We start from the raw sequence: 12,229 nt of genomic DNA on the forward strand, positions 1-12,229 counted from the left end.
TACAGTATTGGCACGATATCTTCATCAGTGATTCGTTAATCTTATGATATGATCTTTACTCGAGGGCTGGGGTAAAAGGGGTTCCACTCCATACAAAACGTCCAAAAATCCAATTCTATTAGATTTTTATTGAAAATTCTATTAGTTTTTCTGCACGTTTTTTCCAATGGTAAATATTTTCTAGGAAACATAAACATGATTTTTCCACACAACTTATTCTATTGAGATATTTTCAGTAGAAAATGTTCTAAATTTTCCTAGTTTTTAATGTGAGATGGAAAAAATGGAGTGAAAAAAACTTGGAAAATTTGTCGAATTTCTATAGGATAAGTTCTGTAGAAAAATGAAATTATGTGAATGCTTTTCTATAGAATAATTTTGATTGAACGTTTTCTATTGAAAATAAGGCGCAGAAAATCCTCAATTTTTCAATAGAATCGACAAAAACCAAGAGAATTTCTGGTAGAAATCCAGTAGAATTTTATTATTATTATTAAAAATTATTATATCGTCGTGATCCTTAATAAGCATATGGTGGAATTATCGTGGTGGAGAGTGAATTTGATAATGATTGACAAGAGACAGAAATTCTTTTTAATTACAAGAGAGATTTTAAATTATTCGGCGTCACGATGAATCTATTATTAATAATCAAATAAAATCATTCAAATCAACGTCAATCCTTGTTTTAAGAATTTGAATTTTGCATAGAATATTAGACACAAATTTTTCATCTTCATAAATAGTGATTGAAAATCTCTGACTTTATTCAATTGGCATCGTTTCATTTTCATTTTTAACTAAAAATGAAATTTTTAAATAAAAAACATCTTCCTAATATTTATCCGTTAATTCACGGATGGAAAAATTTGACAAAATTAAATATTAAATTTAAAAAAAACGCAGCGAATTCGTTAGACAATTCAAATTCTATTGAATTTCTATTGAACTTTCTATTAATTTTTGGCTCATTCTATTGAGATGTTTAATAGACAACATTCGGTAGAAAAAGTCAAAAGAAGTCGATTTTTCTACCTAACTTAGTCTATTAAGATATTTTCTATAGAATTTCCTCGGCTCAAATTTTCTAAGTTTTTTTGTTTGATTTTCTTGATGAAGAAAAGAAAAATAGAACCAAAAAAACTTAGAAAATTTGAGTCGAGGAAATTCTGTTTAAAATATCTGAAAAGAATAAGTTATACAGAAAAATTGAATATTAAAATATTCAATAGAAATGACTTTTTCTATTGAATATTTTTTATTCAACATTTCAATAGAAATCCAATAGAATTTTCTAACGAATTCACTAGGTTTTTCTATTAATTTTTTCCTTACGTGTTACCCCATTTCCATAAAATAGAAAAATATTTCATGTAATTACCCAACACTTCGCTGTTGAACTGCTCATCACCGAGATAAATCCATAATCACCGAACCTAATACGATTCACTCAAAACATTTTACCACTCCGCCACTGATTTCCCTCCATCAATCGCAAAATGACCCCATAAATTGCATAATTACAACTCAGCAATTCTACAAATTTACCTCAATTAAATATTCCCCTCGAAATTTCACTACTGCATGCACTTTACATTTCGAATTATTGTTTCGAGCACATTAATATAATTATCATCCGTGCAATATCATCTGTTTCCGCCTGAAATCTCTCCGATGAACCACAGTAGCACTCGTCTCGTGTTTCAATACTGATTAAAAATAATGAAAAAAAGCCTGAGGAAGAGAATCGACTAGATTCGGCGTGTCCGAAGAACAGGCAGATCCATGCTGATGCAGTTGTTTTATTTTTCATTTTTAACGTGGCAGCTGTTGGACCATGTCCTGTTCAATCCAGCTCTCTGGATTTACACACCAGCTCCAGTGCAAACACGTCTTTATTCATACTTGGCTACAGAATTTCTCAGCGATACCCAGATTTATTCAAATGTCAGGCGTGTATCAACGGTACTGCAAACAGTTCATACGCTCAAGTATTACTACTGGGTGGCAAATCCACGAGCTAAAAGTGGAATAACACCGAAGGGAATAGGTGAGACTTTTTCATTAAAATTCACATAATTAGAGACATTGCAGTGTTCATTCATTATTCCATTTTTCCATGTTTCAACTAGGAGAATAATTCATTCCGAATCAATAACTGAGTTTCATTCAGTAAAACTCGCAATAAAATCCCACGTTTGATGAGCAATCACGTCTTTTTTATTTGGAAATGAAAATTTTACATTTTTCTGTTTTGATTGGGCAGCGAATGAATTAAATTAAGTGGATGCAATTAGATTAAATTCGGTAGGGAATAGCAGAGGTAAATTAAACTCGTTCCATATTACATTTTGCTTACATAGTAATGCTAATACAGAGTGATTTTAGGGCGAAATGGCGAGAGTTTTATTTCAGTCGTGAACATTTTCTATAAAAAATACTTTTCAAAATGTTTTTCCATTCGCAATTTTTTTGTTTTCCCAACTCTATTCGAAGTTTTATCCGTTTTTCGTGCAACTGCTAATCGATATTTGACACAAAATCACTGGGTGTTGATCTTTCTGTGACCTGGTTGTACCGATCCCTGTTAGCCAAATAAATCGTTAGAATAAATTCATCTCTGAAGATAATTTATTTCGCAGTTGGACAATTTTAGGAATTCGTCGTAGAGTGCTTTCATTCAGCCATTCGGCTGTGAATACCGACTAAATGTTTCATAATTAGTGATATTATTGGAAAATACTGATGATACATCGATACACCATATTTTTTAGTCAAATCTTTGGGGAACTTTCGATCAAAATTGACCAGCAGATTATTTTTATATATTTCAAAACTTAATTGAAGATTGTTTTAACTGAACTTGGTGCAACCGGGGCTTTATAACGCATTCTCTTTATTTCCTTGAATTCTTGAAATACTTACGACCCAGGATTTCTACAGAAGAAAATTTTTAAAATCAACAAATCTGGAAAACTCGAAATTGTTTATTTTTATTGAATCAACTGGATTTAAATCAAATGAATGGGATTATTCACACAGATCGTAATAAAATTTCAGACCAACTTTAACCCGATTTATATTTCACATTAAATGAATAGTATTATATAGTGTAGTGTAGTTGAATAGTATAGTGTTTATTGAATATAGAAAATGTTTTCTGGATTCAAATAAAAACTTTCTTAATTAGGAATCGATAAATTACAGTTTAGACGGCGAAGAGAACAAAATTATTAATAATTAACAATTCTTTATTCACATTAAATAAATCGTTGACCCGGTTCTAATAAAGAATTGATTTGGAATTGAAATATGTTTATTGAAATAAATATACGAGTTTATTAATTTCCAACAAAAATGTTGAAATGAATAGGAAGATTTCAAATTAAAAACTTTATTTGATTAAAATACCCCATTTCTCTGAGTGTACATCCACAATTATTAGTTTGTAATATAAAATTCAATGACGATAAAAAATATTCATGGATTTCGAAAATCACAAATTCATTAAAATCTAATAATTTCTTATTGGCATTAAATAAATCATTTCTTCGATTCTGATAAAATTTTTTCTTGAAATTGAAATATTTTTATTGAAATGAATATACGAGTTTATTAGTTTTCAGCGACAATATTGTTAAAATGAATAAAAAAATTTCAAATAAAAAACTTTATTTGGTTCAAGTACCCTATTTATCTGGGTTTACGTCTATGATTATTAGTTCGCAATAAAAAACTTAGTGAAGATAAAAAACACTCCTGGATTTCGACAATCACAAATTCATTAAAATCTAATAATCTAATAATTCCTTATTCGCATAAAAAAATCATTTATTCAAATCTGATGAAAAATTCATTTGGGATTGGAATATTTTTATCTGAATAAATAGATAACTCTATTAATTCAAATAAGAAATTTCCTTTGATTCAAATACCCCATTTTCCTTTGTGTACATCCACGATTACTACGTTCGTAAGAAAAAATTCAGTGAAGATAAGAAATCCCCGTGGATTTCGACAATCGCAAATTCATTAAAATCTAATAATCCCTTATTTACATTGAATAAATTATTTATTCTCATAAAGAATTTACTTGAAATTAAAATATTTTTATTGAAACAAATATACGCGTTCATTAATTTTCAACAAAAAGAATGTTAAAATGAATAGAAAAATTTAAAATAAAAATTTTAATTTGATTCAAATGCTCCATTTCTTTAGGTGTACATCCACGATTATTACTTTTGTAATAAAAAATCCAGTGACAATAATAAATCCTCACGAATTTTGAAAAGCATAAATTTATTAACATCTAATAATTCCTTATTCGCATCAAACAAATCATTTATTTGATTCTGATAACGAATTTATCAACAATTGAAATATTTTCATTGAAATAACCATGTGACTCTATCAATCCAAATGAAAAAAAATCATTTGACTCAAATACCCCATTTCTCCGAGCGTACATCCACCATTACGTTTGCAAAAAAAATCCAGTGACGATAGAAAATCCTCAAGAATTTCGTTTTCCCTCCTCCAAATGAATGCTTAATTTTCACAGATGGGCCACGACCGCAGCAAAAGGACATCCTAACAATCCGTTCATACATCCTCCTCTTCCTGAAGCAGCTCATAATGATTGGTAACGGTGTGAAGGACGACGAGCTTCAGAGCATCCTCAATTACCTAACGACGATGCACGAGGACGAGAACCTCCACGATGTCCTGCAGATGCTGATCTCCCTGATGTCAGAGCACCCCTCCTCAATGGTCCCAGCATTCGACGCCAAACAGGGGGTTCGCACCATTTTCAAGCTCATGGCTGCTGAGAGCCAACTGATAAGGCTCCAAGCACTGAAACTCCTCGGCTTTTTCCTCAGTCGTAGCACGCACAAGCGCAAGTACGACGTCATGAGCCCTCACAACCTCTACACCCTATTGTCAGAGCGTCTCCTCCTGAACGAAGAGACCTTACTCCTCCCCACGTACAATGTCCTCTACGAGATAATGACTGAGCACATAAGCCAGCACATTCTCTACACGAGACATCCAGAGCCGGAGTCCCACTATCGACTGGAGAACCCGATGATTCTGAAAGTCGTCGCCACGCTGATAAGACAGTCCAAGCAATCGGAACAACTGTTGGACGTGAAGAAGCTCTTTTTATCGGATATGACACTGCTTTGTAATAATAATAGGGAGAATCGTCGCACTGTTCTGCAAATGTCAGTCTGGCAGGAGTGGCTCATTGCTATGGCTTATATTCATCCCAAGAATACAGAGGAACAGAAAATATCGGATATGGTTTGTTATGATTCATTCAATTTAATTACGATTATTTTTTGGGATTTCAGAATTAGTTTATGATGAATTTGTTTATGAGTTTATGGGGAGACTGCGATGAAATTTCAAAGTCCTCGCTAGAGCTACTCTGAGAAAACCGAATAAGTTCTCAAATAAGTTTTGTTTTGGGCCAATAAAATTGTTAGTTGAAAATTACCAAAAAGTTATTGTTTGGTTGGAATTTGAAAGTCTCAAACATGAATAATTGCTCTGCTTTCAACAACAACGAAATATTTGGCTCAAGAGGCGGGTTATTCATACAAGACGGTGTCTTTTCAGGATAAAAATATCTTTTATAGAGGGAAGTTTATCAGAAAATATTTTGTCCCCAAGTTACAAGACTGCTGTCATATCATTATTATTATTTCATTTAAGAATTCATTTTTTTTTATTCTTGAATGACCGAAACGACTGACTGCTATCCCTCGTTTCATATACAACGAGCATTTGTTTGGCTGTTTGGCACAAAAGTATTTTTTTTAAATAATTTTTAACAAACGATTTTTTTGGCATAAGTAAATCTTGTTTGAGAATTTGGCTGTTTTTCTCTCAGAATTTTGGTAGATGATGGGATACGTTGAAAAGTCAGAAAAAATGCCAGCCTAATCGATTTTTCCTCAAATTCTCCAAGTTTTTTTGTTTGAGTTTCTTCATTAAAAGAATTGAAAAATGGAATGAAAACAGCTCAGAAAATTTGAGCCGAGGAAATTCTATAGAAAATATCTCAATAGAATAAGTTCTATAGAAAAATCGAATTCTGTTTTTTATAGAAAATATTTTCTATTGAACATTTCATTAGAATCGGCCAAAAACTAGTAGAAATTTCAAAGAAATCCAATAGAATTGTCTAGCGAATTTGCCATGTTTTTCTATGAAATTTTTCATAGTACTTGAATGGAATAATTCTGGTCAAAATTTCATGATCGATCAGGAGAGAATATTTTCATTCTTTACACACAAGTTTATGTCATTGTGTTGATCCGATATAAATCAAAATATACATCTCTTACTTCAAATTAATTTCACTCATTCATCCATACCAAATTATAATTATTCCAAATTCTAAATTTCTTAATTTACTGTATTCTCATAAGTTATAATTTTTCTATCACATGTTGGTGATGAAGGCAACGATGACTGAATCAAATAAGAAATTATATTTTTTTTTTAATTTTCCAAAAAATTCACCGGATTCGGAATTTATCTCCCACGGATTCGTTTTTTAAGAACATTGTAAAAACTAATAGCTGGGAAATATTGCAAACATTACACATAAAAAAACACGAGGACAATCGTAAGAAAAATCTGTTGTCCCAAAATTACGTAACTTTGAAGTCCTAAAAGCAACTTGAAATTCTTCTTCCAGGTGTACTCCCTCTTCCGAATGCTCCTTCACCACGCAATCAAGCATGAGTACGGTGGTTGGCGAGTGTGGGTAGACACTCTAGCAATTGTCCACTCGAAAGTTTCGTACGAGGAATTTAAACTGCAATTCGCCCAGATGTACGAGCACTACGAGCGTCAACGTTCCGACAACATAACAGATCCCGAAGTGAGACAGCAGAGGCCAATAAGCACAATATCCGGCTGGGATCAGCAGCACAGTGGTAACAATGGTTACAGCAGGCCATCAGCATGGACAGTGCAGCAGTCCCAAGATGTGCAAAGTATCGAGAGAAATTACAAAGAGTACGATGGAATTGAGAGTAACGATAGACTAGAGGAATCGTGCAGCTGTGACTTAAATTCCATCGACAATACCGAGAGCGATGGAAGCCCATCTATTGTCAAGTCACGAAGTGATAATCTAGCATTACCATCGAGTGAAGCTGTTTCATTGGACTCGAGATTGAGTGAAAAGCTGGAAGCACCAGCAGTTGTTGAAAATCATGTTGAAACACCGACGATACAGGAGGAAGTTAATAGCGAGGGGCTTTCGTTACCAACGACCCACGAAACTAGTGAAGTTGTATCGATTGAGAGCTCCAGTGAGCTTTACAGTGAAGTGCACAAAGTTGAGAGCTCAAGCACTGATTCAATGGGACAGGAGGGTGGCAAGAAGGAGGGAATTAACAGGGATGAGCATGTGGACAATGTTGTCGTTCAAGTTGTCGATGGAAATGTGGAATCAGTGCCAGCTGTTGCGAGTGATACCGATGGAAATGAATTGACCGAGAAAATTGAGGACAAGAAGATTGAGACAGCTGAATCGACTGTAACTGATGAGAAATTGCAAGCTGAAGTAGCAAACGAAACTAAAGAAATTGTCGATAAATGTGATGAAGTAATCAAAGAGAACGACACAGCGGACACAAATGATAACGACAAGATCACCCCGGAAACTGACGCGATTGAGTCTGAAGCTCTCACAGCAGTTCCAGAAATCATAGCTCAAGATAAGGACATCAGTCTTGAAAACGGAAATGGTGAGATAACATCTGGTGATTCAGGAGACAAAAAAGAATCCCCAGAGGTGGAGGAAACAGCTTCAATCGAGGATAAGCCTTCAGCTGATCAAAAGGTGGTGGAATTACTCCCTAAAGAGGGCGAGCCGGAGTCTGAGGATGAAAAGATCCCAGAAGTAGAAAATCCAGTTGAAGATAGCGCAAAGAAAACAGAAGACTCATCAGTGGCGATGGAATCCACTGAGCCAGTGGAATCCACAGAACTAGAGAAAAACACTGAGGATGAGGTGAATATCACTGAATTAGAAAACATTCCAGATGATAAAGAGGTGAAAGAGGTGATAGATTTGGAAAGCCCACAGTCTGTTGAAGCCCAAACAAATCTCGAGCCTGAGAAGACTGTTGAATCTGAAGTTAAAGGGGAAGAGGTAGACAAACAAAACGGTGAGATCAATGAGGCGAAGGAAAGCCAGGAAATTAATGGAGTGACGAGGGCTGAGGATGAGCTGAAGAATCAAACAGATGATGAGAGTGTGAATATTGATTCGTCTGAAGTCTCCTCGACTGATAAGGCTGTCAATGCTGATTTTACACCTGATGTAGCTAATGCAACTGTTGACGACAGTGATGATGCCGACAAGAAAGGGGATATTGTTAATGATGTGAAAGTAACGGATGAGAAGGCATTGGTTGAGGGTGACGTCGACACACCGACTGATAATGACAAAAATGATACTGTAAAAAGTATAAATTGCTCAACTAGCGTAGATGATTGCACCGATGTTACAACTGGAGAGACTCGAGTTGAGGTGGATGCATTAAAATTGATAGAGAGTAGTATTGTCAATGGTGAGTGCAAAGCTGATGGTGATGTACTTGATAATGATGATAAATGTGTGGTTAATGGTGATGGTAATGGTAATGGTAATGATGAGAACATTTCTGATAATGACACAAGAGAACCGTCCAATATTTCTACTAGTATAAGTGATAATCCAGATGCATCAGTACGTACTGGTGAGGTAGAAGTAAATGATAGGGTTACTGATAGTATTGATGTTCAAAAAACTGTAGATAACACGACGCAAGTGCCAAATAAGACCCAAATACCAACAATATCTACGGTCTGTGATGAAACTAAAAATATACATGATGGTGTGCCTCAAAACATTAGTCGTAATGGAGATGAATTGGACAATCCACTGGTTAATGATACAGGTTGTAAGAATGGACAGCATGATGTACATCGTAGAGCGAGTTTACCGAATGTTGGGACTGATAATTGTGGGGATGGCGGTGGGGAGGAGACACAGTTACCTGTTCCTAGGAAAAATTCATCACCCCAGAAGAGACCAAGGAGTGCCTCAACTTCCACACAGGTGGATCCTAATCACTTTGGTATGTTTTTAATGCAGTTATTTGTAGTTTTAATGGATTCTATTGAATTTCGGTTGAAAGTCTATGACAAGTCCAGCAAGAATTATGTAACTCTCCTGTTTATTTTTACACAGATATTTTTTTATAGATGAAGTTTGTAGATATTGATTTTTTATATGACTCATTCGGTTGGGATTTTTCCTCTAAGAATTCTTGGGCATCAATTTTCTGAGTTTATTATTTTAATGTTATTACGAGGAAAAATGAAAATACAGAGGAAAAAAATTGACAAATTTATGCCCCAGAATTTCTACAGAAAAATCAAAATCTATTGAATTTTTTCTAGCAAATATTTTTTAACAAAATGTCACTCAATTTTTTATCAACAAAAATCGATTTGGATTTTTACAATATAGAGAGATATTGAGACCGTTATTTTGACCCTGGTGACCCTTAGTTTCTGATCCTTGGTTTTTGACCTCCATGACCCTGATTTGGTCCCTTAATCTGACCCTCATTATAACCCTTGTGAACTTTATTTTGACCTTGGTGACCCTTTGTTTCTGAGCCTTGGCTTTTGACACCCATGTCCCTTATTTGGACCCTTACTCTGACCCTTAATCTTTATCTTTACGATCACACCCTTTATCTCATCCTTGTGACACTTGTTTAGACCTTTAATCTGACCATTTTTACCCTTATTTGGGCCCTTAAAGTGACCCTTGTGACCCTTAATGTTGTGATCTTTAATCTCACCCACATAACCCTTAATCTAACCCTTGTGGCCCTTATTTGGACTCTCGTGACCCTTAATTTCGGAGTCTCAATTTCAAGTACCGAATTTTTATCACCAGAAGTCGATTTGGATTTTTATAATATACCTAGAGCTAAATTCTCCTATTTGAACATATACGAAACTGTACTGATGGAAAATTTCATTTGTCACGCATCCAATACGGAGATTAGTTCAATTTTTAACGATCTTCCAGCGAAGTTAGTTGAAAGCAGAAAAGTTGTAAATTAAGAAATTTGTTGATATTTTATCCCGGAATGACTGGCAATACAGGGTGTCCCAAAATGGATCTGACATATCGTAAGGGTAGCTCGGGGGAGTTATTGAGAGATGAAAACAATTTTGGGCTACCCTGTAGAAATATTTTTACATACTCCAGACTCTCCAGGCTCTGGAGTCCAGAGCAATAACTAACGGATTTTCCCAGTTGTATGCATTGAAGTAATGAGATTAGGCTTTTGAAAAGGTACTCCCACCGTACCACGTCCACCGTAAATTCGGCAAATGATTCCCCTCTCTGCAGAGCTTTATTTGAAATGCTCTTTTAATTGAGCCCTTTGACATTTCAAAACAAGAAGTTGGAGGGCACCAATTAGCCCCGGCATTTAGCTTGTTTTCGCCTCTAATGAGTCAAATTTTATTCCAGAGTCAAAACGAGCAAAACCCGGAAATCCGTCGACCAGGCCAATGTTTAGTCCAGGCCCCAGCAGACCTCCATTCAGAATACCAGAGTTCAAGTGGTCCTACATACATCAGAGATTGCTCTCTGATGTTTTATTTTCCCTGGAGACTGACATTCAAGTTTGGAGAAGTCACTCGACAAAATCAGTTTTGGATTTTGTTAATAGCAGTGAGAATGCTATTTTCGTCGTCAACACTGTTCATCTGATTTCACAACTCGCGGATAATTTGATAATTGCTTGTGGGGGATTACTGCCACTTTTGGCATCTGCAACTTCGCCAAATGTAAGTTGACAATTTATTAGCAATGAAATTTTTAGCAAAATGAGAATAATTTACGGGGGGAGGAGTGGAAGGACAGATATTTAAAGACTCTGACGCTGGATTTGATGATTTTTTCCAAATTTTTTTCCCACAATTTAATTGACAAATTTGAGGATTGAAAATGGTAGAATCTATAGCGAGCACGGAGATAAATATTCAGTAAAAATTACGGAACAATTCACGTAATCCGCAATAGGGAATCATTTTCCGGCAATTTTTTATAGGAATGGAAGGGAAGAAATCTGAAACGTTCAGTGAATTCTCAGATTCATCAAACCGAACAAAGTACGAGATTGCCACATAATTTTTCCCGAAGAAGTAAAATCTTACAGAAGCTTCCCGACTTATTATGCCTCCAAAATCAAAAATTCTTGAACGTTCAACAATTTTTATGAAGCTGGTGAGTTATTTCTACGTTCCGTTCCGTAAAATTTCTCAATCGTTGGGGAAAAAATACGGAACGACTTGTTGTCCCCACAGCGGTGAGTCATCAGACGGGTGGTTAATTTTTACGGAACAAATCGTAGAATTTAGGTGACGACTCGTACAATTTATTGAATTTTACTTCGCTCGCGAATTACGTTTCGAAACGTAATTTTTACGTTTTTTTTCTGGTAATTTTTATTGAATTTTTCTCTCCGTGAGGGGCTACTCACTCCCGAAGTCACGGCGCCACTCTGTTGTGGAATGATTCCGAAATCACTGAAATCAAGTGATTTCAGCTTTCCGAAATCATTTTCGAAATCACGTGAAATCATCTGAAATCAATGAAATCACCAAAATCAGTGGCGCACTGGCGTAGTGCGAACCGTGCAAGTAATTCGATTTTGAAGTTGACACGCCTGCCAAAAACGATAAGTTCGATAACAAGTCTTACTTATGCCAAGAAAATAGTTTTTTTTAAATGATCAAAGAAGGATTTTTTGTGCCTAACATGCAGACAGTGCGCCGGAATGACAAATTTTTGTCGCAAAAATAAATTTAGCAGTTGAAAAAAAATTGCATTCTCTGTACACGCAAGAAATGTCATTTTTAGCACGACTCCTTCGTTATTCGATACTCTCATACGTATTTTGCTCCCGAAAAATCTTTGTTTTATGCGAAACAAGGTATAGTAGTTTTTCGTTTCGACTGTCTAATAATCAGAGACAAAAAATGGACCCTTAAATGAAACAATAATAATGATATAATAGCAATCTTGTAACTTGGGGATAAAATATTTTTTGATAAATTTTCCTCTATATGAGATATTTTTATCCTGAAAAGGCACCGTCTGGTGTGAATTATCCGTCTCTTGAGTCAA

The 12,229-nt window shown here is 35.0% G+C and overlaps 1 protein-coding gene across 1 annotated transcript in view; it reads left to right on the forward strand.

The window, feature by feature from the left end:
• Nucleotides 1–12,229, forward strand: part of LOC107048433 (neurobeachin) — a 600,659-nt gene that overhangs the window by 450,526 nt on the left and 137,904 nt on the right. Inside the window, exons 14-17 of the mRNA XM_015271593.1 lie at nucleotides 1,828–2,050; nucleotides 4,565–5,307; nucleotides 6,713–9,149; nucleotides 10,568–10,887. Coding sequence (XP_015127079.1) covers nucleotides 1,828–2,050; nucleotides 4,565–5,307; nucleotides 6,713–9,149; nucleotides 10,568–10,887 — 3,723 coding nt within the window. The remainder of the gene's footprint in view (nucleotides 1–1,827; nucleotides 2,051–4,564; nucleotides 5,308–6,712; nucleotides 9,150–10,567; nucleotides 10,888–12,229) is intronic.

This window comes from Diachasma alloeum, unplaced genomic scaffold, assembly GCF_001412515.2.
Source record: "Diachasma alloeum isolate Michigan unplaced genomic scaffold, Dall2.0 Dall_scaffold_00192, whole genome shotgun sequence".
NCBI lineage: Eukaryota > Metazoa > Arthropoda > Insecta > Hymenoptera > Braconidae > Diachasma > Diachasma alloeum.